The sequence below is a fragment of the Pleurodeles waltl genome, chromosome 4_2 (assembly GCF_031143425.1).
Source record: "Pleurodeles waltl isolate 20211129_DDA chromosome 4_2, aPleWal1.hap1.20221129, whole genome shotgun sequence".
Classification (NCBI taxonomy): domain Eukaryota; kingdom Metazoa; phylum Chordata; class Amphibia; order Caudata; family Salamandridae; genus Pleurodeles; species Pleurodeles waltl.
In genome coordinates this window covers 686,604,158-686,630,564 of record NC_090443.1, presented here as the reverse complement: position 1 = coordinate 686,630,564, position 26,407 = coordinate 686,604,158, and the positions used below count along the sequence as shown (strand labels likewise).

General features: G+C 46.4%; 1 protein-coding gene across 2 annotated transcripts in view; it reads left to right on the top strand.

The window, feature by feature from the left end:
- DNAI3 (dynein axonemal intermediate chain 3) overlaps positions 1-10,318 on the top strand; it is a 623,392-nt gene extending 613,074 nt beyond the window's left edge. For both annotated transcript variants that reach the window (XM_069232274.1, XM_069232273.1), the window contains exon 23: positions 7,440-10,318. In XM_069232274.1, the coding sequence (XP_069088375.1) occupies positions 7,440-7,565 (126 nt within the window). In that variant the 3' untranslated portion in view covers positions 7,566-10,318. The remainder of the gene's footprint in view (positions 1-7,439) is intronic.
- Positions 10,319-26,407: the final 16,089 nt, after the last annotated feature.

The window sequence follows — 26,407 nt, the reverse complement described above, 5'->3', positions numbered from 1 at the left end:
TGCACGGGGTACTGTCCTGCATGGGAAGGCAAAGGCTTACCTCCACCAGAGTTGGACAGCTGGCAGAGAGGACCCCGAGGACTATTCCAGACTACCACTTGTGATGCAGGATCCACGCAGCTCAAGATGAGGCGAGCCACGCAGCGGGACAACACTTGTTGTAGGTGCCTGTAGTTGCAGGGAAGTGACTCCTTCACTCCAAGGGAGATTCCTTCTTCTTCTTGTGGAGGCTGAAGAGTTGCAGTCTTCTGAGGATGCACGGCCATGGGAAATGTTGCAAAGCTGGCAGCAGACGTGGAAACAAAGTTGCAAAAGAGTCTTCTTCATTGTAGCAGCGTTTGTCGGTTCCTGGAGGGTCCAGTCGCAGTTCCAGTGGCCAGAAGTAGAAGCAGAGGTTGCAGAGGAGTCCTGCTAGAATCTTGCAGGCCGTATCGGAGGACCCACCGAAGAGAAAGACCTTAATTAGCCCTGAAAGGGGGATTGGCCACCTAACCAGGTAAGCAACTATCAGGAGGTGGCTCTGACGTCACCTGCCTGGCCTGGCCACTCAGATTCTCCCAGCCAACCTTGGAAATAAGATGGCAGAACCAAGGAACCCTCTGGAGGAGCTCTGGGCACCATCCTGGTGTGGTGATGGACAGAGACTCTGAGAGACTTTTCGCACCAGAGCAGGGACTGGGGGTCCCTGAACCGATGTGGACTGGTTTATGCACGAGGGCACCAAATGTGCCCTTCAAAGCAAACCAGTGACTTGGAGAAGCTATCCCCCCCCAAGCCAGTCAGACCTTTTTCCAAAGGGACAGGGTGTTAACTCCGTCTCCCAAAGGAAATCCTTTGTTCTGCCTTCCTGGGCTTTATCAGATCAAGCAGCAGGAGGGCAGAAACCTGCCTGAGGGCTGGCAGCAGCTGGGCTGCCCGGAAAACCCTGTAAGACTGGTGGTAGCAATGCTGGGGTACTCTAAGGAGCCCCCAGAGTGCATGGAATCATACTTCCAATACTTGAAAAAGGATTGGGATATGGTTCTGACATGTTTGATACCAAACATGCCCAGGTTCGGAATTACCATGTAGTTAGACATATGTAGTGACCTATGTCCAGTACACTCTTAAAATGGCGAGCCTGCACTCACAAAGTCCAGGACAATGGATCTGGAGTTTGTGCGGGCACATCTGCTAGTGCAGAGGTGCCTTCACACACAGGTAGCTGCAGCCTGCTTCTGGGCTGAGAGGGCCTACCATAAGGGTGACTTATAGTGACCTTGTGTAGTGACCTGAAGTGAAAACAGTTGCATGCACCCGTTGTACGCAGGCTGCAATGGAAGGCCTGCAGAACCCTTTGCATGGGCTCCCCTAAGAGTGGCAGAATAACTACTGCAGCCCATAGGGATCCCCTGCAACCCCAATGCCCTGGGTACCTAGGTACCCTATACTAGGGACTCACCTGGGGGGGGCAATATGCCAATTGTGGGAAGAAAAAGATACAATTCGGAGCAGAAAGCAAAACTACTTGGGCCTGGTTATCAGGAACCCAGTAAACACAGTCAAACATACTGACAACAGGCAGTAAATTGGGGGTAACCATGCCAAGAAAGAGGGTACTTTACTACAGTTCCCCAGCAGGCATTCTCACCTAGTTCTCCATTAATACCCTCTGATAGACTTGGGAAAGAGAGGTTGAAACAAAGCACCTTATCTAAAGAGTTGCCTTCCCTGCAACTTTTGGGAAGAAGAGGGGTGAGCAACGTCTGCTTTTTTCCATGTGTATTGACATCTTCCATACCAGCAGTGCAACTGATGAGTGTAAGGGGGCTGAATCCTAGACCCGGCTAGTATCCTAGCATGACCCTGCCCAAAGAAGACTGCATGCCAAAGACTGCTTTGTTCGCCCACAAATAGTCAAAGGTTGCAGTGGAGGGATTTCTGTCCTGAAATAGCCTGTTGTGGTTGGCCTTGCAGCGATCGCCCTCTGTAACACAGTAGCTCTCGTCATGAGGCTTTGTGAAAACATGGAGAACTATGCATTGGGTTCAGGCTTGTTCTTGCACAGACAGCTTTGGAATTACATCTCCTCCTTCATAGTCCTGTTCCCAAAACGCATAAAGTGTATGTCTTCCAAGAGAGAACAGACTTCCAGGAGCAGGTTTCTGTCAGCTTGCAAGATTGGTAATCCACAGATATCAGGGCTGTCAGAAAGCCCAGTAAAAGAATCAAGACCACCCTTTGAAAGGGAGATGTTTTTTGAGAAATAAATCAATAAAAATCTACAAGTGATCAAGACAGACACAGAAACATTTTGCACCTCAGGAGTTCCCCAGTATTGATGGCAATGTGCTTTTTAGGAGATGCAAATCAAAATATTGCACATCAACAGCAAAGTTATTCATCGTCTGCGAGGCTACAAAGACAGAAATGTACTGTTTTTGCCACACGACAGCCTGCAAGGAGACAATTCAAGACCTAAGATACTACAAAACGCACTTTACCCAGTAGTGCTGCCAGCTACCCCATCCATTATGTGTGGTGAGCAGTATCTGTGATTTTATTTTCGGGGAATGGGAAATGATCACCCTTTGCAAACCTCGCCATTGCCTAGAATATGTTTAAGGGCCCACATCTAACTCTCCACTGCTAGAGAACCATCTTAATTTGTCAAAGTTGCACAAGGAAATCGTGGCTCTGTTGCTAGACCGGCCCTGAAGCTTGTCTTCCAGAAACAATACAACAAACTATTTTATTTCACTTTTGTGTCCCTGTTGTCGAAAAATGGTGTACTGGAGACCTGTTCTGGTGTTGGGAAGCTAAACCAATTCTTCAAAAAGCTCAATCAATCAGAATGGTTACCATTAAGGAAGTTATCACTCTAATGGAAGGAGGAGACTACATGACATCATTAGACCTTCAAAGCATGTCTCTTGATGAACCTATTGAACCCAAACACTAGTCTGCACAATCAGTTCAAAACTTTTCTGTTTTGGGTGATCACGCAAACTTTTTCATCAAATGCCTAGCTTCAATCCTAACACATATGAGGAACCAAGGCCAAAATATTTTTCTTTTCTGGATGAATGATAACTCAAGACTAGGTCACTACATCAAGCAAAATGGTGCACAGATGCCGCCAATTTTCTAGGGCCCATGTTCCACTCTGAGCAACAACAAGTTAATTTTAATAAACACCAGAAGTCCTAAGATATAGACAGGTCTAAGGCTTTCCCTTTGCAAAATTAAGCTGAAGTGGTGAGATCAATGTCTGAAGAATTTTGCAGTTGCAATTCACCCACCATGCACACCAAAAAGTTCATCCTCAGACTAACGACGTCTTCCATTCCTATGATACCTTCCTGTTGTCTCCAATTGTTGCCCTTACAGCAGGTATTGGATCTGCAGTGCACCAAACATCAAGATAATAGGATCACATGATAACAATTTCAGACTACCGAAATAAAGTTTTCCCTGTTGTAGAGCTTTGTGTCCCTGAATCTGATGGTGGGTCTTCCTTTCCTGCATCCATTACCATGAGACTTAAAGACAACAGATGCATCAAGGGAATACTGGGTGTTCACTTACAGGAGCTATCGACGAAATGTGGATGACAAGAAGCTACACATGATGTGCTTTAGCTCAGGGTAATCTCATTAATTCTCATAGTGTCCCTTCCCAGATAATATAGTGTTAATAACAGACAATTCTACATCATTGTATTTTATAAGCAAACCTGGAAACATCTTATGTACATTATTAGGCTTTTAGTATCACCCAGTCTGGGATGGGGCGGCCATCTGGGAGAGGCAGAGATCAGAGACCTCTGGTCTCCGGCAAAATCTGGACTCCGTAACAATTTGCTGGAGCTCCACGCGATGCGACTGGCACTGAAAGCATTTCTTCCTGTTTTGAAAGGGAAGATAGTGCAGGTGTTCACGGACAACACCACCGCAATGTGGTACTGCAACAGGCAGGGCGGTGTGGGGTCGTGGACCTTTTATCAAGAGGCTTTGTGTCTCTAGACATGGCTGGAACAGCAGGGCATAACCCTCAATACCTGGCAGGTTCTCTGAACACCACGGCGGACAAACTCAGCTGTTGATGTCTAGCGGATCACAAATGGTATCTTAATCCGGAGGTGGCGCAAGGACTCTTTCAGCAGTGGGGAGAGCATTGGTTAGATCTGTTTGCCTCCGCAGAAAACGTGCAATGTCAGCAGTATTGCCTGTTGGAGTTTCCAAATCGCTCTGTGACGTTTTTCATCACAAGTGGAATGCAGGCCTCCTGTACACTTTTCCACCCATACCACTTCTGCTAAGAGTTCTCAAGAAGATCAAGAACGACTGGGCCCAAGTTATCTTAGTGGCTCCAGATTGGGCACGATGAGTCTGGTATCCCGAGCTTCTCAAAATGAGCATCAATCCTACAATTAGGCTGCCCCTCCGGGAGGATCTTTTGTTGCTGCAGCAGGGGATGGTTCTCTACCCGAACCTGTCAACACTGCACCTTCATGCGTGGAGATTGAGAGGCGGCAGTTGATGGCTTTTTACCTTCCTCCTGAAGTCTATAAAGTTATTTTGGCAGCCAGGCGTCCCTCCACTAAAACGGTATACGCCTGCCGTTGTAAACGCTTTGAATATTATTGTAAAGAAAAGTGTATTGATCCTCTTTCTACTTCTCTTTCTGATATTCTTCTCTTTATACTTTCCCTTGCCCAGCAGGGTTCTGCCTTGGGGACTCTCAAGGGCTATCTTTCTGCCTTATCAGCATTTCTTTGGCTGTCTGATCAGCCTTCTCTCTTTAAATCCTCTATTGTACATAGATTCCTCAAAGGGCCTGTGCGTATGTTTCCCCCTACGCTCTTTGTTATTCCCCAATGGGACTTAAATCTGGTCCTCATATATATGATGTGCGCTCCCTTCGAGCCTGTGCACAACTGTCCCCTCCGGCTGCTCACCATCAAGACCGCCTTCTTAGTGGCGATAACATCTGTCAGGAGGGTGAGTGAGATGCAAGCTCTGTCATCAAAGCCACCATATCTCACTATCTATCCGGACAAGGTGGTACTCAGATCTCGTGACTCTTTCCTCCCCAAGGTGGTGACCTCATTTCATCTGGGTCAGAAAATCACCCTGCCCACCTTCCTTGCTCCACTGCATCCCTCTAAGGAAGAGGAGCGACTCTACTGACTGGACCAAAAAAGAGCATTGTTGTTCTACCTTGAGCTCACAAAAGAGTTCCGAGTGGATGACTACCTCTTTGTGGTGTACGTTGGAGCAAAGAAAGGTTGGGCAGTGTAGAAACAAACCATTTCGCACTGGGTCGTTCTCTGCCTCAAGATCCGTTTCGCATTGGCCAGTAAGCAGCCTCCTAAGGGCTTGAGGGCTCATTCTGCCAGGGGCAAAGCTGCTACAACTGTGTTCCAGTCCTGGAGATTTGTCAGGCGGCAACATGGGCATCTTTGCACATGTTTGCAAAGCATTACTGCCTGGACAGTCAGGTACGGAGAGACGGACACTTTGCCCGTTCAGTCCTACAGGACTTCTTAGTGTAAGCAGAGGTATCCGACAGCCCACCGCCATGAGGTTATGGCTTGGGTATCTATTCAAAGGTAAGGAATCTGCAGCTAGAAGTCTCTATTAGATGAACAAGTTACTTACCTTCGGTAACACATTATCTGGTGGAGTCTCTATCTAGCTGCAGATTCCTTACACCCACCCATGCCTCCCCGCTCTGCGGATGTGTCTAGTAGGTTTAGGGTTTATCCTTTTTCAGGGCGCTAGTTTTGCACAAACAAAATGTTGATTCTATCCATGGCTGCGCTTCTGGCGTGGACGTTTTGTGGATAAAAGAATTGACTTACATGCACTGGGGTGGTGCCTTTATAGGCGATTGTGATGTCACAGATGCCTCCAACAATGTTGACGAAGCCACGCAGAGCCAGACAACGCCACCCGACGGCGTACTCAGGGTATTGCTCAGCAAAAAATTCCGGATTCGAAGCGGGCACCAGGGAATTCAAAGGTAAGCAATCTGCAGCTACATAGAGCCTCTACTAGATAATGCATTACCGAACGTAAGTAACTTGTTCTTCTGGACTAAACTCTAGCTAAAAAGTTTAGGAGTTAGGTGGGATTACAAAGTCATTAACCAGCGTGTCAGTGCCACCAAGTCCCAGATCGCCAATAGAGTGCTTGTTATCTGACAATATTCCATGACTGCTCCTTCCTAAGTACCCATACATAACATTCCACAACAGTCTGTGTCAATGTCATGGTCATTGTAGGCCCACCGTTTGTCAGATTTTCTTTTGGACCATTAGCTGATCTGATGATCTGTAATTGGGCTGCTGTGTACTCGTTTAAGACATCTATTAACCCAGAACCTTCTTTTTGACTTGTAGCTTTCTGTAGCTTCCCCGAATATCCTCAGGGTATCCCCCTTGTACTTATTAAAACGTAAGAAGGAATTAGAGAATCTAATTCAAAGGCCAGTCTTAGAGCATCTTGTTGCAAATGGGGCTATGGTGACGAGGCGTGGTGGGGAAATGAGAAACGAAACAGCATGACTATAGGATTCATGGCTATAGGATTCACTGACACGCTTCTTAAAGAATATCTGAAAATGTCAACGTTGTGTAGTATATGCTTCTTTGGCAGCTAAAATAGAGATTAACAGCCCTCTGTAATGAAATTTCATTTTGTTAACACCAGGCGCGGCCCGTCCTTTAGGGCGGAGAGGCCACACACCCCCACCTTTTGCCCCTCATGAAGAGTGCCGGTCAGGCTGAACAAAGGTCAGCCTGACAGACACTCTTTATGTTCAGGTCAGGCAGCCAGGAGCAGATATGCGCGATTTGTGCAGCCTCCTGGCTGCCTGAGCTGAACTTTGCCGGGCTGAAGAGGTCACAGCTCCTATGGGCGTGGCCTCCTTGGCTCAGCAAAGGTGCCTCGAGGCCCTCCCTCGGGTGATGAGGGAAGCGTCACCCATTGACGTGGACCTGGGCACTTCAGGTTTAAGCCCTAAAGCGCCCAGGGCGAGTGTCAATCAGTTACACCTCGTCACAGAGTTGGGTGGGGTCAGCAGTCTCACTGACCCCATCCCACTCTGTGATGAAGTTGGGACTGCTGCCTTCCCTCACTGGCTGACCCAAGGTCAGCCAGTGTGGGAAGGCAGCAGTCCCAACCCTCCTGGGACCTCCGAGGCTGAAGGTGAGTGTGTGTGAGATCTTTTTATATTAATGGTGCGTCCGTGCATGTTTGAATGTTGATGAGTGTTGTTAATGGATGTGCATACGTGCGTGTGTGTGAAAGAATGAGTGTGAGTGTGCTTACCGCCTGCTCCCCTCCCTCCTAATACTGCCGGCCGCCACTGGTTAAGACTCTCATTCCAATGTACTTAGTGAAGATGTGTTAAGTGCTATAATATATTGTACGCTGTTCTCTCTGTTTCTCCAGGAGGTTCTCCCACCACAAAAAACAAAAGATCAAATTGAAGAAGATATAAAAAAGGAATATGACGTTTATTTGGAGCTCGAGAAGACCATTCTGGCGGGAATATTGAGCGCAAATACACAGACCTAAAGTTTACTAGAAGTAGTTACAATAATAAAGGAAAAGTCATTTTTCAAGGCTCATTAGGTATTTTCTTTCGGTCGCCTAGGAGATAATCAGCTCTAATTTTTCCCGACACTTGCCCATTTCACGTGTTCAGGATACTATTTATATGAAATATTAAAATACCATGTGGTCTTTATCAATAAACATTCGAAGCAAGCATTAGACTTTAATTTTACTAAATGGAAGGCAAACTGATTCGTTTTTTTGTTTAAATATGCTATGGTGACCCCCTAACACTGTCTTTATCTGAAAAATGGCTGAAAACAACCTATTCCATATCTCATATAGTAAGTGGGGCTGACCTAATTTCCACTTTTACTCGTTACATTTCTTGGTGATAGGGATGCACAGGAACTCATTCTGTTTAAGCCAGTCTAGGGCCGGTATCAGGCGCATAGTTCATGTTTAAACAGGTGCGCCTGGCACAAACATGAGCAGTGTGCCGGACTACAATGAATGCCCCGACCTTGGGACAGCTGCAAAGTCTGGACTGCCTTGGAGGCAGCGCAACACTCAGTGGAATACGGAGTGGCATCTTTTATCACCTGCTCTGTTTTTCACTGTGCAGGCATCCGCCTGCACCTTAGAGATGGGACAGAGATGCCCCCGCAGACAGTTGCAGTGAGTGACAGCATCCACTTGCATGGAATTGACTTTTTGATCCATGGGATCCCCTTTCTCCCCTCTAAAGAGTTGCCTTCAGGAGAGCACTGAGAGTGTGCCACCTTTTTGTGGTGCACGGTCAGAGTGTCTTCTGACAGATTATTTGCCTTTCGCCCATGCCCATAATATGGCATGGGTGCAGAGAGATTCCCTCATTTGCATGAGACCACACCCCCATGCAAATGAGGGGATGCCCTCTCGAGATAGCGCTGGTGCTACATGTGCACCAGCACTATCAGTGTTACAGAAGGGGCAGCAAGAGAGTTTGGGGCCAGATGTAGCAAAACTCCAATTTGCGACTTGCAAATTGCGAGTCCCTGCGACTCGCAATTTGCAACTCGCAAATTGGTATGCAGAACGGTGTCTCAGACACTGTCTGCGAGTCGCTATGGGGTCGCAATGACCCACCTCATTAATATTAATGAGGTGGGTCGCAAAGTGCGGCCCCATAGCGAGTCAAGGCACTCGCAAACATGGAGGCCTGCTGTAGTCAGCAGACCTCCATGTTCGTGACTGCTTTTAAATAAGCAGTTTTTTTTTTTTTTAAGTGTAGCCCGTTTTCCTTAAAGGAAAACGAGCTGCACTTAAAAAAAAAACCGAAACCTTTAGTTTCGGTATTTTTTCAGGGTAGGGAGTAGTCCCTTGGACCACTCCCTGCCCTGAAAAAATATTTGTGGGTCCATTCACAAAGTGGAAGGGGTCCCATGGGGACCCCTTCTAATTTGCGAGTGGGTTACCATCCACTTCAAGTGGATGGTAACTGCGACTCCATTTGCGACCGCATATGCGGTCGCAAATGGAATTGCATTCCACTCCGAATCACAAATAGGAAGGGAACACTCCTTCCTATTTGCGATTCTGTAATGCATAATGCGAGTCGGTCCCGACTCGCAATATGCATTTCTGAATAGCAAAGAGGCTTTTGCGCCTCGCAAATGGCGATTTTCGCAGTTTGCGAGGCGCAAACCCTTTGCTACATCTGGCCCTTGGTTCCTTCTGTAATACCAAAGTGTCCTGCGGGAGCACACGCCCATGACGCCCCAGGGTACTTTGAGCAATACGGCCCCTGGTCTCACTTTATTGCCACTTCGCTGCATAAATTGAGTATGGTGTTAAAACTATTACAGGACAACTTGCAATACTTAGTAGAGATTGCAATACATTAGAAAACGGATGACAAATCACCAGAATGATAGTGGTAGATATAGTGGCATCACACGTCCTTTTCCATATCAATGATGCAACCATTAAACCCCACCTTCCCCTGTCTATCCCCCTATACACGCAGCACACCGACTTTTACTACTGGTTGGCTAGGATGAGGGCAAGGTGTGGAAATTACTGAAATTATGCTACTTTCTCTTCCACTGCCTTCTGACTCTGAAATGAGAGGCAGTAAAGAATAGTGCCAAGGGTCCCAAACTAGCTAAAAGAGTGGGTTAGCAACTACTACATCTGATTGCTCCTAATTGACATGAATTGATTTGATGGTTAGAAAAATCTCACACTTGCCACTGTTGTTGTGACAGTAGATGTGCAATTGGAGTCTGTAAATCTCTATCAAACACCCCACCGCCACGGTGATGATAGTGTTGTGTAAAATGCATTTCTAATTTTCTGCTTTCTTGTTGCATATTTTGTCCTATAAGAGTTCAGCATTTAGAAAAAATGTTAAGGAGCTTCAAGCATTGATAACTAAACATAAACTTATAGTTACTTTGGAGCTAGGTATCTAGTACTGCTTCATAAATGTTATGCACATCACACTTTCAAATGTGCATCATATACCAGCCATTTTTGTTAGATTTTCTACTACCAGCAGTAGGCTGTAGTGATTTCAACATTTTGAGTATCTCAGCGGGTAGGAATTGATTTACTGTTCAGTTCAAAGAATAACATACTATCATTGTCCATGGTACCAAGATGTGGACTAATTGTTTGGGTATTTGTTCATGCTGAAATACTAGCACCAGCTCTTTTTAAACAGTATTGTAATTTTTCAAAAGTTGTTTAATAAAATGTAATGCAAAATTCAAATAAATATTTATGCAATACTGCAGCGTTTTGTTTGTTTGGTGTGCTGTGCCTCCCTTCCCTGAGCATCACAAATGGAAAAGGTAAATATTGGAGAATGTTAAGGAGATTATAGCAAAGAGGAAATGAGTCGAAAGGCTGTTGAGTTCCTAACAACAAGTCATCTACCCAGGCCTTCTTCTGGTGATAAGGTTAAGATTCCACCCATCTCCGGGCTGTTGACTGCTTTGACTGTACTTGACAGTAATGGAACCTACTGAAGATGTGGAAACGAGGCTTTGTAATGCCAAAGTCTCTAGCAGCATTTTCGAGCTATCACTTCAGAAGGATAAAGTGCATGGTTACTCGAGAATGACTGCTAGACTTATTAGGTTGAGCATAGCAGTGCGCAAGCACTGCTTTTCTGACTTGTTGGTATCTATGTAGGCTTTTAACCACATCCACCTCGAGACCATCACTTTCACTCGTTCGTGGGCTTGCCTTTCAAAAATCCTTTGATGACATTGGTAAATGCTTTACGTTTGTCCCGCCTTGAGCGGTTTTGTCACCGCCTTGTGGACTGACCCTGTTACATGAAATATTGCACATTTGCCAATATGTTTGACTGCAAGTGTTAGCTCATCTGGCCTTATTTGATTTCTTATCTTTAATTTGTAAGGGGATGTGTTAGAGGTTCGATGGACCTTTTGACAGCGCTTAGAGTAATTATCACCATAAATTCCAAATCTAACACAAAATCATCTATTATATCAATAAATAACAATAACAACTTTTGGAGTCAGTAATCTTTACACACCATGACCCATTTGGTCATGAACAACCACACCTTTATGTAAAGGTAGAATGTTTATTTCCCTATATTAACAGGTCTAATGTCACGTAAATTAATCACAACACCAACTGATAGACATATAAGAATAACACTGGTTAATGCATTAATAAATAAACCTTTGAGAATCACAATACAAATCAAAAGTAAGAACAACTGCGCAATAGAAACAGCATACATCTAGATTCAACTGAGCCACATCAATTTTTATTAATAGCCACCTGTTAATATTTAAGGGTCTCTAACTGTGGCTCTATCAAAATAGCGGTTGGTACCTAGAATCAAAAGACAACTTACATCAAATACAATAGCATTTTGTTATACCTCTCCTTAGTTTGGATCAGAAAGCTGCGATCATCTTTTTCAGTTGAACATCAGTTCAGTCAGCATCAGCAATGGACAATGAAAGGGAATGGTTCAGAAACAGGGACTCTAAACTTTCCTAACCATTAAGAAGCAAAATCTCAAGTACCAGCATTCAGCATCAGAAGTTTAAGCAATAAAGTTAAAGATAGAATCCTGTCTGGAGGGAAACGAAATAGGAATGAGCATACCTCTGCGGAGTTACGATAGGAATGGGTATTCTGTCTGTGCAGTCGGGCTAAGTAAAAATCATCTAAAGAACTTCCCACGTTGCCATTGGTCAAAGAATCGTACATTTGCAATTAGTCCAATAGAAATAAAAGTTCAAATCTAAGATATAGCTAAACTGTCTTTCACATGTCTATGATTGGCTCCTCTTCTTCTGTTCCAACTGTCAGACTCATCAGGTAAAATTTTTGTATCCATCCGTACTTCCGTCAGTGCATCCATGGTTAGCTCCTGGGAACATTGCTGTTTTATGCATCAAACTATACATTGTAGCAATAACTAGTACACAATTTTCTAGCAAGCAGTTCTCATGAGAAAGTTAAAGACATCTGCTAACGTTTGGTCAAGTCAGTGAAAAACAATACATGAATGAATTTCTCTAGTCATACATTCCTACAATATTATTTAAACAGTGCAACTTACCATGAGGCTGTGTGTTCTGCTTTCCTACATATCTCCTATCGGAGCTTACAGAACCTCTCTGGAATGCACTTCTGAGTTCAAAGAAGACCTTTATTGTTGTTAATTCTCCCCCACCCACAAGTTCCTGAGAGACAAAATTAGTAGATTTCAAGCACACGTTTAAAAAGTAGTTGCAGCAATGAAAGCAAAATATATCACAGTACTTCTCAGTTGCTATGTACACAGCAAATATATATGATTATAGTTTAATATAATTGCAAAGCAAAGCATAAAAGTCAAAATTAATCACCGTATGGGCAAGTAGGGTCTATATTCAGCTTCATCTTTCTGGGGTCTGCAAGTTGATGACTCCGGTCAACTGCATGAAAGAGATTATCTACCCAAACGGGAGACTGGCAACTGACGTCTAGCTCCAGCCTGAAGTCAAGCAGATTCAAATCCCCCTCACTGTAGCCCAGAGTCATCCTTAAAAGCAAACTCAGTGTGAGATCTGAACGACCTTGGAGAATGGCCAGTTCTCCTTAGCCATTCCGCTCTCAGACTGGATTGCGAGGCAAACACAAAATCTACGTGCTCTTATCAGCTAAGGTCTGGTGTGAAGAAAACAGCTTGGTTCATCTTGTGGAAAAACACAGCTTGGAAAAAACACAGACATCTCTGCAATGTCTCAACTGCAATGTCTAACTCCACGTTAAAGCCAATAGGCAGCTAACCTAAATATCAAATGTAATGTCTAATGTCATGTCAAAGCCAATAGGCAGATAAACTGCTAATGTCATGTCAAAGCCAATAGGCAGCTCACCTAAATATCAAATGTATTGTCTAATATCATGTCAAAGCCAATAGGCAGCTAAACTGAATACAGAATGTAATGGCTAATGCCATGTCAAAGCCAATAGGCAGCTGAACTGAATACAAAACATATAATGTGCTACTGGTGAACATTGAGCAACTAATATGCGCAGTGGTGAAACACAAAGTCATTGGTCAAACACAATTAATAGCATCAGACTGTGCAAACCATGACCAAATCTCGCTAACTTTAGGCATACAATTAACAAAGCAAATACATAATTCAAAATCATTAATGCATCACCCTACTACATTTTCATAATGCAGATACTTCAATTAATATTAAAAAGCTTTTAAATAAAGACACTTTGTGATTAATGACGGCCACTCAAGTGGGCACATTTTCCATGTCGCACATCATTTTCTATGTTCAGTCAAATTCTATGCAGGTTTTAAAATTCAAAGTACATAAAATTATTAGTTATAAATTCAGTGTTCACAGTAGCGAACTTATTATTCCTTTTGTGTCTCTCCTTCACGCTCAAGCTCATGGCAGCTGTGGCACTTTGAACTGACTTGCTTATGTCAACGGTTTTAATTTTTAATTTCAATGTATGTGTCAAGAAAACTCCAGTTGGGAATTTATAACGCTAATAGCTCTAACACAAGAAAACAAGAGACCGATTGCATTGCAAATGGTTGTTTTTAATAAGTCAAACAAGGGCCTATAGACTTTCTTTTCTTTGTTAAGCATGGCTTCAATTTGGGATAAAAGAAACATTGGCACAGTTGATAAATCTCGTCAGTGAAACCTATTAGCTGTGCCAATGCTTTTTATGGCTTAGATAGCTACCCAAATGCATGAGCATCCATTTTGGCCATTTTAGAACAGATTTTAAAACATTATAGAATGTATTAAAAGAAGGCAGATGTGGTTGTGTTCACATCCATACTAGCTAAACTGAAATTCATCTTGTAGGGCTAGATGCACAAAGCATTTTACTATTCGCAAACAGCCCATTGGGCTGTTTATGACTGGTAAAATGGATTTTGGTATGTACCAACCCTATTTTGCGAGTTGGTAATCTATTACCGGCTCGCAAAATAGGGTTTGCGTGTCGCTATTAGAAAGAGGCATGTAAAGGGCGTCCCTTCCTAATAATGAGTCGCACTTGTATGTATTAATGTTTTGCGACCGAAATGTGGTCACAGAACATTCATATTTTACCGACCCTGTAGAAGCGGTGGTAACCTATTCGCAAACGGGAAGGGGTCCCCAAGGGACCCGTTCCCCTTTGTGAATGTAGGTGAAAACATTTTTTAAGAGAAGGGGACCACTGCCTGCTCTTAAAATATGAAAAGAAAACTCATCATTTTATTTTTTGTAATGCATCTGGTTTTCCTTTAAGGAAAATGGACTGCGTTAAAATAAAATTGCTTTTTTGAAAAAGCAATCACAGTCATGGTGGCCCGCTGACCCCAGCACACCACCATTCCTGTGGTTGTAGCCATTCACAATTGGTCCCAAATTGCGACCTGCCTCATGAATATTGATGAGGCAGGTCCATTTGAGATCCACTGCAAATCATCTAAATGTGTGTGAGACACATTAGTACATAGCAGTTTGCAATTTCCTAATTGTAAATCCCAAAGATTAGCAATTAGGAAATCGCAAAATGAAAACTTTGTACATCTGACCTGTGATGCTTCAACAAATGCCTTTCAAAATGGCTACCGTGGATGTGTGCACATCGCTATGGACATATGTGAATGCATTTTGGTTTATTTTAAGAAAACCTTTTGCAAGATCTCTGCCATGGATGCAAATGCACCCGCAGTGGTTATCTTTGAATGGGATTTTTTTAAATAAAACAAATATTTCACTTATGATCACTATGCTTGCATGCACAAGCAAGGGTGGCTATCTTGAAATGGCTAAAAAACACATTTTCAGACGACAGCTTATAAATGGCATGGCGGCCTGACAAAGTTTGACAAGCGGATTGGGAGAGGCAAGACGATACTGAGTAGCGGCTGGTGGAGGAGGTAAAAAAGAGGCATGTGTGGTCAAAATAGAGAGAAGGGGGAGCCAAAAGAAAGGGAAACAGTTCCTCATATGCAAAGAGCTGATGTCAGCAGTGGAAGGATGCATGACCTAATGAAAGCAGTGAGACCTAAAGCCACCTGGACAGGGCAAGCACAAAAATAGGAGGAAAGTCATTGATTCAGGAGTAGGGCAGTAAGACTGACAACAAAAGGCACCCATTCATGAGCATGAGACTGACCTAAAGCCAACTCCATTCATATGTAATGTGTTGGAAACAATATGTCTCAACAACAAAAGCTAAAGCTGAGACCTAAGAACTAGGTAAATATTACAAATAGAATTCTAAAAACAGTCCTGACCTTGAATTTTGTTATATGTTGTTGGGACAGAAAAGTACTCTGCATGGTAATGGATGTGCACTACTGCCCTGAGTGCCCCACTATACTGATGTCTGGATCCCTAATGCTGATTTTTCTTATCAAACATGGACCATGTATGTGTGCCATGACATAGGCCTGTCTCACGGATTGCAGTCTTGTTGGACAAGGAGCAGCAACCAAAGCGCTGACCTCCTTCACCAGGAGTTAAGAAGCATGAGTGAGGTGGTAGTAGCATACCATGTAATGATCAGTAGGATGGAACAGGTCATTTTTAACATGTCACTATAGTGAGGCCTAAAGAATCACTCATTTTAAAGTTCAGCTGCTGTGCACTTAACTCACCCAGTGGTATTTCTCTGCTGGGTGTATGTGTGCCTGGCAAGGGTACAATGCAAGTGGTACAGTACATGATGGATAGAGTGCTGTGCAGTATGTGCATGTTAAATGTATGTGCTAGGTGTATGTGTGCCTATGAGTGGTGCAATACAGTAAGGATACAGTGTTGTGCAGTGTGGGTGTGAATTCAGTATACATACACTGGGTGTATGTGTGCCTCTGAATGGTACAATGAATGGAGGACACTGGGTTCTCTTGTGGGATACCCATGCCTGCATGGTGAAACAAGAGGAAAGGAGCTAGACGTCAGACAGGTTTGTGTATTGCTGCATTCCTGTAAGACACACACTAGAGAGTGGGAGAGCCAGGCTTTCCCATCCACTTCAAGAGATGCTCTTTGATTCAGTGAAAGGTCACAAGGAAGGAGAGGGGGATGATAAGAGATTCATAAAGAGTAAGGCTAAGGGCCCTGGGCAATCTTTTAATGCACATATTAATATGGCCAACATCCAAATGTGAACTTCAGTCACTCCCATGGCCTTTGTTTGTTGAGGGGCTATCAGCTTTGGAGCTGCTCATGCTTCTAAGAGGGCAGAGGGGTGGGTACTTCCAAAGAAGTACACCCCCAACATAAACTTCAGACACTCAGACTCCAAACTGGTGTCAGGAAATGGACTATAACAAGGTGAGTTTGGGATCCCCAAATTTGCCATCTACCAAGCAGCCAGACAGCTGCATAAGGACGGAAAGATTTCCAAAATTTCTGCCTCTGACCTGGACTAGAGGCCTAGGCTTTCTAGTCTCCCTGCTGGGTGAGGGGCATCACCCAGGGAATCCAAGATCACCTGCCGTAGAGCCTGGAACACCATTGCCTGCCTGCTATCCAAGACCAGTGTGCCCTGTGAAGAAGAGGAGAGCGTCAGAGTGAGTCAGGTCAAGTAGGGAATCCTGTTGAATGGACTCTTGTTGCGAGGTGTGAGGAAACAGATCAAGTCATTGTGTTGTGCAGGGCAACCGGTGACCCAATTATGCCAGGGAGGCTGCTGTGAAGTGAGCCATCATGAATGTTCTGCTGATCGGGCCAGAGCCCGTGTGCAGCTAAGAATTGGCCACCCCATATCTTAAGAAGAGCTGGCACAGCATGAACTTTGCTGAAGGTTCTGCCAATAGGGCTTTAGCCAGTTTGCAGCAAAGGAATGGCAACCCCACATGACAGGAGGCGCTACTGTGCAGACACCTGCTTTGCTAAGGGGGTTGGAGCTCTTGTACAGTAGAGAGACGGTGACCCTGTATGCCAGAGGCAGACACTAGAACTAGCCAGAAGTGGGTACTGACCCAGGCATCGCCGGAGTAAGGCTGGCGGGGGAACCCCGCCACTAATTAGCCCCTGACGAGGGATTAGCACTGGGAACTTTTTATCATCTTCTCCCCCCAACTCCTCTGTTGTGGGAGAGACCAAATGACTTACCTGCAATGAGAAGCTGCGAGGAACTACTGGTCACCGCAGGAGCATGACCATGTGTGAGGAGATTGAGGATCAGTGAGTGCAGCCTGCCTGAGCTACATGCAGTGAACTCAATTCGATGTGCTGCTGCTGCGCCAATGGTTGCAGAGTTGGTGCGCTCAGGAACTACGGACCTTCCGAGCCTGCAGGTGCTGTTGAGATGGTCTATGAGTGAATGAAGGAAGCCAACACAGTCCTTTTAGAGATTCCGGGTCTGCAAGAGAGCGGATGGTGTTGTAAGAGTGTAAAATCTTTAATATGTTTATTAATTATTCTATACTAAAACAAATGATACATTAACGTGGAAAAATGAGTAATGTTTAAACAAATAGTTATTAATGCTGATTTTTCTGTCTTTAATGGAGCAAAACTCCAACTAAATGCTGTGGTTATTTTCCATAATTCAGAGCTTACATAAAAGTGTTTTTGAGGTTTCGGTAGATGTGTCCACATCTATCCCTAGTGGGTTGCTGCACTATGTCTTACAAGGTCATGTTTTAACCGAGCATTGCATAAGCTGAAATGTCTTATTGTTTGAGGATGTTACTAATATTTTGTCTTTCCTCGAGGATGAGAACAAAACAAGATACTGTAAAAGTTTCTTCCTGAGAAGTAATGACTGAACAGAGATGGGACAAGGGAGCCACAGACAAGTCCGAAAAGGAAGAGATAGTGACAGGGAAAATGTTTCAGTCAATGTAGAATTGTCGTATTTTAGGTTATCAATTTAGTTGTTGATTGGCTAGAGAATAAACACCACAAGGACTGACCAATCATAAGCTTTCTAGAATTTAGTATAACAAGTCAGGGAGAAGCAAAGGTAGTAGGAGAGAGCGATCAATGACGAAAGACAGACGAAGCAGGAGGCTAACAAGTGTTCCTGTATGATAGGAGGGTTTAGCTATCGTTAAGCCCAAAATCCGAAGATATAACTGATGATGTCCACTGGCTGAAGTAGACTGCTTGTTGATGTTTCTAGTAATTGGGTAAAGTATAATATTGTGATGTTATGTGTTTTATTTTGTTATTTTGTTTTTCAGGTACCAGCTGCAATATGTGATATTGACTGCTGCATGATAAAATAATAATGTTTTTTATTACACTAATCTAGGATAAGATTTTTTCTAAATTTGTGTTACTAAAATCTTTTCATATGAAGCCTAACATGTTAAGGCTAATTTGTGGTTAGCAAGGGAACTAATTTGAAATGCTCATGATTTATCTTGAAATCATTTCTATGCTGAACTAATGTATACATTGCCATTATTACCGATTTTTATATTATTGATAAGTGTGATCGTTTTGGGAATAATTTGTTTGATTATCCTAATTAGATTGAGATTTGTGAGACATTTTAACCAACCACTATTGATCTTATATGTTTATCATCTGTGTTTGAGAGTTATATTCGTGACATTAGCATTGTTATTATAGGGAAATACATTCATAATATTTCTTAATAAACTGGTGTGATTATTGAGTTTAATAATTGTTTATTGTTGGTGTTCACCTCACTCATTGATGACATCCCCTCAAACCTATGTCACTTCGATCCATCATCCTCATACGCAGACTCCACTATTCAGTGTAAATAGTAGCTAGGATTTTGAAGCGCTGTAGCAGTGTTCCATTTGAAACCTGTACTCATGCTTTATTGTGGAATTGAAATGAGTGGGTGAGAAGGACAGAGGCCAAGGGCTTTTAGTCCCTTAACCAGTTGTTGATGACAGACCGACTCAAGGAGGAGTGCTCTGCCCCAATTAAGCAATACCTGTCTGAATTGACAGAGAGGGATCCAGAGAAACTTGCAATGGTAACTGACAAGTAGTTACAAAAGGATAGAGCAGCATGCCTCTAAGGCAAAGGGGAGAAGAACTCTCCACAGACTGGTTCTAAACCAGAGGGTAAGGGACAGAATAATTCTCATGGGGCTCAACGAGGGCCCAGGAAATATGGGAATGGAAATGGTGTGTCTGGGGAAAAAGCATCATGAGAAGGAAGAATGAGGAAGTTCTTCCAAGTCCAAGGTTGTGACTTGATTCAAGTGCCACCAGGTGTGACACTTTAAGAGAGATTGTCAGGCAAAAGATCCTGACCCAGCAACACCTGTGATGGCAAGTATGTTACACGCGCTCAACCTTGCAGCTATGGACATTTGGGAGAAGGACCCAGAAGCTCTTAAGTACATTCATCCTAACACGATCGGGTTTGTGCAGGAAGTTAGTATCACTGGGAGAAAAGTGCCTGCTTTGAGGGATACTGGAGCTTTCCGCACTGTGGTTGAGGGGAAGTACCTTAAGCCTGAGAAGATACTACATGGTTCAAAGGATACAGGTATGGTAGCCTGTGCCTGAGGGCATGGAAAGGAGTCAGTCAAAAGGGTTGAGGATGAGCTCAATGGCAAGTAGCCATGCTTGATGATGGGGGAAGAGAAAGGAAAGAGCTGGATCTTTCTTTGACAAGGATTTGATTGCTCCTGGCTTGGTGCCAGTACCAAAAGCCCTTATGGCTTGGACAACATCAGCTGTGTTGACCAGACCACCTGCTGCACATCAGTCACAGAATGGGTCTGGGATCCTTCCTGATTTACAGGATCCAGGACAAGATTGTTTACAGGAAAGGGCAGACTCTGGGAAGACAATGACCGTGGAGGTAATTGCTTCTGCCCAGAGGAGGAGAGGCTCTTGAAGCAGACCAGTTGCTGGAGTCTTGGTCACTTCTAGAGCTGCTGGAGAGCCTTTCCAGAAAGATTTCTATAAGGTACAGGAGGAGTGCCCTCTGCTTGTGGTACTTTGGAGGGAAGCTCAGGAACAGGTCAGCAAAGGAGTGGTTGGGAAACACAATGGGGCATATTTACAAGAAACTGGTGCATCAGTGCTTATGCACCAGTTTTCTTGCGTCGCCCCTGCCCCACCTAATGATACCATGGGTGCGGCGTATTTACAATACGGCGCACCGTTGCTCAAGTTAGGCCAATTACGTTAAACGTTTTAACGCTATTGTGGTGCTTTGCTGCACTAGTGTCAAACATGTTGACACTAGTGCAGCAAAGTGCAAGGAGGTCCACTGATTAAAATGGGTGCGTCACGTTAACGTCTGCTCATAGCAGACGTTAAAAATTACACAAAAAATGGCGCAGTGAAATCTTGTAGATTTCACTGTGTCATTAATGCAGGCCTCCTAGCGCCGGAACGCCTCCCTTGCATACATCATGCCTGATGCAGGCATAATGTGGCACAAGGGGTCGTAAAGTGGCGCTATGCATGCATTGTGCCACTTTGTAAATATTGCGTGGTGAAAATTGCCTCCTTAAGCCACAGTACATTACTGTAAAAAAAAAAAAAATTACACTAGTATGGCACAAGGAGGCTCTAGGGCCTTGTAAATCTGGCCCTCTGTTGGCTAGGAGGATGGCCTAATCTATAGTGACCCTGTAAATCTGGACACGGACTAGGAAGAGGCTAGTAGTTCCATCAGTGCACAGGAATCTCCTGTTGTCACTGGTCCATAAAATGCGCTTAGCAGGACACTTAGGCCCTCATTACAACCCTGGCGGTCGGTGATATAGCAGCGGTAATACTGCCAACAGGCCGGCGGTAAATGTGAAATTGGAAAGCGGAAACTGCTCAGACGGACAGCCACTTTAACACACCAACCGCCAGGGCGGAATCAACAAGCACCACGGCGGTAACCACCAACAGCCAGGCGGAAGACAATGTTCTTTCCACTGTATTATGACAGGCCAATCTGCACCTTTTCCGGGGCGGTATCAACGACATCAAAAGTCTGGCAGAAACACTTCACAGAAGGGAAACAACTCCCCTCTGGAGACTCAAGGAAGAACCACGCTGCCATGGAGCCTGAGTTGCATGTGTTCCCTATGATCTTCTACGTACTGCTCCACTACGAACACCAATGCTGGCGAAGATGACCACTGTGAGTACTGCCACCTAGCACACAGAGGAGGGAGGAGGAAAAAAAGAGTGAAACACACACAACACCCCCACTCCCAACACCATACACACAACCAGATGCAGTAACATTACATATTCACCCGTACTCCTCAGGAATAATGCAAGGGCAAAATGAATTGATTAAAGTGAGTGTAATAAGATAATATAGTATAAATACGTGCATCCAAAACAACAGTATATAAATATTTACACATGTAGGGACACTGCCCAGTCCTCAATGTCTGTGGGCCACAGGGCCACATCACATATTCCAAGGCCCCACCCCACTCCTGAAACAACACGGAGAGCACATTGCAGGGGCATCAGGTCGAAAATAGCCAGGCACATCAGGGGGATGGGGGGCGGGGGGCACCTCAGCTGGAAGATGGTACAACGCCACTGGTCCTGGAGGGGGCAACATGCCCATTACTCTGTCCTGGGGAGTGCAAGGCCACAGTCTCTCAAGTGGGTGACTTGCCCACTGCCTCTGGAGGGGGCAACATGCCCTGTGCTTGGTCCTGGGGAGTGCAAGGCCACAGTCTCTCAAGTGGGTGATTTGCCCACTCCTCTGGAGGGGGCAACATGTCCTGTGAGATCTTCATCCTGAGAAGAATGGGGTGAGTGGATGGCTTCTTCCACTGGTTCTGGAGGGGGCATTTTGCCCAGTGATATTCATCCAGTGGTTGATGGGGTGAGGGGATGGCTTCTTCCACTGGTTCTGGAGGGGGCATTGTGCCCAGTGATCGTCATCCTGTCGAGGATGGGGTGAGTGGATGACTTCTTCCACTGGTTCTGGAGGGGACATTGTGCCCAGTGATCTTCATCCTGTAGAGGATGGGGTGAGTGAATGGCTTCTTCCACTGGTTCTGGAGGGGGCATTGTGTCCAGTGATGCTGACCTTGGGGTGTGCAAGGTCACAGTCTCTCAGCTGGGTGTCATACCCACAGGATTTTCAGGGGCCAGGCCGCACAATAGCCCATGGACGCAGGACTAAACACAGTCCGCCGGCGGTGACGGCTGTTCAGTGGTGGCAGTGCTGCTGGCAGTGGTGGGGGGAGGCTCCAGCCCTTCCCCTGTATGGTTGGATGGCTGCTGACTGGGGCTGCTGCTGCTGGTGGCGGTGCTGGCTGAAGGCTCCAGCCCTTCCCCTCCAGCCTCGGATGGCTGCCCACTGGGGCTGCTGCTGGTGGCGGTGCTGGCAGTGGTGGGGGGAGGCTCCAGCCCTTCCCCTGCAGCCTTGGATGGCTGCCCACTGGAGCTATTGCTGCGGGTGGCGGTGCTGGCAGTAGTGGGGAGAGGCTCCAGCCCTTCCCCTGCAGCCTCGGATGGCTGCACCACCATGGTTGGTGGTGGGGCCTCCGACTGAGTCCATGCACCAGGGTCCTTGTTTCTACTGCCTGCTGTTGCAAGCCTCTTGCCTCTCCTTCCTGCAGCTGGGGCTGCCTCCTTGCCACTCCATCCTGTAGCTGGGGCTGTCTCATTGCCCTTCCTTCCTGCAGCTGGGGCTGCCTCCTTTCCCTTCCTTCCTGCAGCTGGGGCTAGCTTCTTTCCCTTCCCTGACGCACTTGGGGCTGACTCCTTGCCCTTCCTTGAGTCACTTGGGGCAGGCACCCTGTCCGTCTCGCTGGCTGGTGTCCGGAATCCTTTCCCACCTGGAGTAGTTGGGGACACTACTGTGCCCGTGGAGTGGGTGGCTGAGGTGCTTGCCTGGGTTTTGACCGCCCTGACCTGACGTGAGGGACGGGGGAGGGGTAGCAAAGAGGTCAATTTTGGTGAGGAAAAGCTTCTTAGGGACATTGGGGCGGGAAGAGTGGAGGAAGAGGCAGTGGTGGTAGGAGGTGTCTGTTTGCTGTGTTTGGGTGCAGGTGCGTGGGCTGGATGTTGTTGTGAAATGGTTGGGTGTTGGGTGTCTTAGTGCTTGCATTTGTGTACTTTGGGTGGAGGGGGAACAGACACAGTGTGAGAGGACACAGGGGACGTGTGCTTGCAGTTGGGGGTGGAGACTGCCAGCAAGGGGTGTGTACTGATAGGTGTGCCGGTGATGGAGGTAGTGGATGAGGATGTAGTGCATGCAGGTGTGAGTGTAGACGCAACTGGGAGGAAGGCGGAGGATAAGGACGAGGAGGGGGGGCCACAGTGGAGGCAGTGGATGTTGGTATGTCTGATTTTGGATGATGTTTGTGTGAGTGCCTGTGGGATTAAGTGTGGTGCTTGTGTTTGCCATGTCCACTCTTGTGTGTTGTCCTGGGTGCAGGCTCGTCTGTCTGTGTGCTTGGGATAGGTTCAGGAGATTGGAATTGGAAAAAGGAAGTTGGAGGGGGGAGGGTGGAAACAGGAACAATGGCTGCCATCAGAGAGGAGGCCAGAGCCTGAATTGATCTCTGTTGGGCCACCAAGCCAGTGTGAATGCCCTCTAGGAATGCATTGGTCTGTTGCATTTGGGCTGCCAGCCCCTGGATGGCATTCACAAATGGTTGACTGCCCAACAGAGATGGATCGCAGGAGGTCAATAGCCTCCTCACTCAGGGCAGCAGGGCTAACTGGGGCAGGGCCTGAGCAGCCTGGGGCGAAGGAGAGGCACACCATTCTGGGTGATCAGGCAGGGGCAACCGGATGAGGGGCTGCTGGGAGGGCGGTGCTGGTACGAGGGTGGCGGCTGTAACTATAGCTGGGGGGGCACAGAGGTGTCCGCCACCACCAGGGAACTTCCATCGGAGGAGGTATCCGTGTCCACACTGTCCCCTCCTGTCTCCGCTGTGGTGCTCCCCTCGCCTTCCATCCCACGGGTGCCCTCACAGTTGGTGGATTCGGCCTCCTGGGTCCTGTGGGATGCAGCTCCCTCCGTCACCGGTGCCTCTGCTCCTCCGCCAGATGATGCTAATGCACATAAGGACACAGTGACAAAACGAAAAGGGGGGGAGAGACAAAGGATACACTTGGTCAATGGCGGCAACCAACACCACCATTGGCATACACAATACACTCACACACAGGGAACAGCCCTACGCACTAGGCAATGCACTACCAGTCACAATGCTAGTCACCAGCCTATGGATATGGACACCTAACGCCAATTGCAGCATAACATTCCAGTAGTGGATGCCTACTAGCTTGGTTGGTTGACTTTCACATCAGAACCCTGTACAACATGACCTACCCTGCAATGCCAGGCCTGGCCTAGGGGCACCCACAAGGCCCCCAACCACCACCCGGAAACCACCACACCATGCGCAAGTTGTATATTAGTGCACTGTACATCCAGCTCCGGATAGGCCACCACCAGTATGCCGGCCATCACAGGGGGTCAGGGTTCCACAGGCACCTCTTCCTCGTTGGGAGGCCACCCCCAGCTGGGCCTCTGCCGTCTTCGGTGCCCAGCGTCTCAGGTCCTCCCACCGTTTACGACAGTGGGTGCTCGCCTGCCGTAGACCCCCAGGGTCCGCACGCCCTTGGCGATGGCATGCCATATTCCCTTTCTTTTGATGGGTGCTGACCTGCAGAGCAAATACACACAGGGAAAGGTATAAGTCACACCGTCCTGCCTGTTACACTCATGGCCCACCATACCCCTTCCCATCCCCATTATGACAGACATGGCCTAGCATACATGCTGCATGCTTCCGAGGGCCCATTCCCCCCCCTGCATGAGGCCTGCACACACAGCACTCCATGCATTCACGCCCCATACATTGTACACACAGTGTACTCACCTGTTGGTCTGGAGGCCCATACAGCAGTCGGCACTGGGGTAGGACCCCATCCACCAGTCTCTCCAACTCCACCGAGCTGAAGGCAGGGGCCCTTTCCCCAGTGTCACGAGCAATGGTCGGTTCCAGACACAGGTCACAGCAGCACATGCAGTGTGGGTCCTCTCCTGTTGAAGGTCAGGTAGCAAGTGAGTGAGCAGATAGAAAATGGCAGTCACGTCCGCAGGGGTGCGTACCGTCACTGCCGGTGTACCTCACAATTGGCCACTGTAACCCATAGGGTCCAATGATAACCAATGAGGAGTTGCACTGCGGTTCTTGACCGCCTCCCGCAATGGCGCACAACGTCAGCGGAATTACCTCATTTCCACCTGTCCCTCCATACAGGACAGGTGGACACCATTTCAAGGGGGGGGGGGCAGGCCATGGATCCTAACTGCATCACAGTACACAAATGCACATTATGGACATATCCCACCACAATAACATAAAAATAACAAAATGCTCATTGCTCTGTAGTGGCTATAATGTACATATAATGACCAACTACTTACTCCTTTGCCCCATAGATTGCAACTGCTGTGGATGAATAGGAGATGGAGACATCTCCCTGTGTACAGACCCCTAGTGGATTTGGCAACAATGGAGGACAGGCACATTATCCTCACCTACAGACTTGACAGGGCCACAGTCACAGAGCTGTGTGCCCAATTGGAGCCTGACCTAATCTCTGCAGTCACCCCACCGGGATCCCCCTCTTGTGCAAGTGCTATCAGTGCTCCATTTCCTGGCAACTGGCTCCATCCAAGTGGGCTTGGCAGCAAGAATGTCACAGCCAATGTTCTCAATAGTGCTGACCAGAGTGTTGTCTGCCCTGATAAAACACATGTGCAGCTACATCGCGTTCCCCCAGGTGGAGGATTTGGCCACAGTGAAAGCTGATTTCTATGCTATGGGACATTTCCCCAACATTATTGGGGCTATTGATGGAACCCATATTGCATGTGTCCACCCCGGAAAAATGAACAGGTGTTCAGAAATCGAAAGAGCTTTCACTACCTGAATGTGCAGATGGTGTGCCTGGTGGACCAGTACATCTCCCACGTCAATGCAAAGTATTCTGGGTCTGTGCATGATGACTTTATCCTGAGGAATAGCAGCATCCCAAATGTGATGGCACAGGGTGTGGATAATAGGTGAGCCCTGGTTCCCACCCAGTATATTTTGGTGTATGGGTATGGTGTGGGCTCTAAGGGTTAGTGTGTGGCCAACAGTTGTCTCTCGATATTTGCAGGTGACTCTGGTTGCCCCAACCTCTCATGGCTACTGACCCCCGTGAGGAATCCCAGGACAAGGGCAGAGGAATGTTACAATGAGGCACATGGGCAAACAAGAAGGATTATAGAGAGGACCTTTGGCCTTCTGAAGGCCAGGTTGTGTTGCCTCCATCTAACTGGTGGATCCCTGTACTACTCACCCAAGAAGGTCTACCAGATCATCGTGGCATGCTTCATGTTGCACAACCTTGCCTTGCGTCGCCAGGTGCC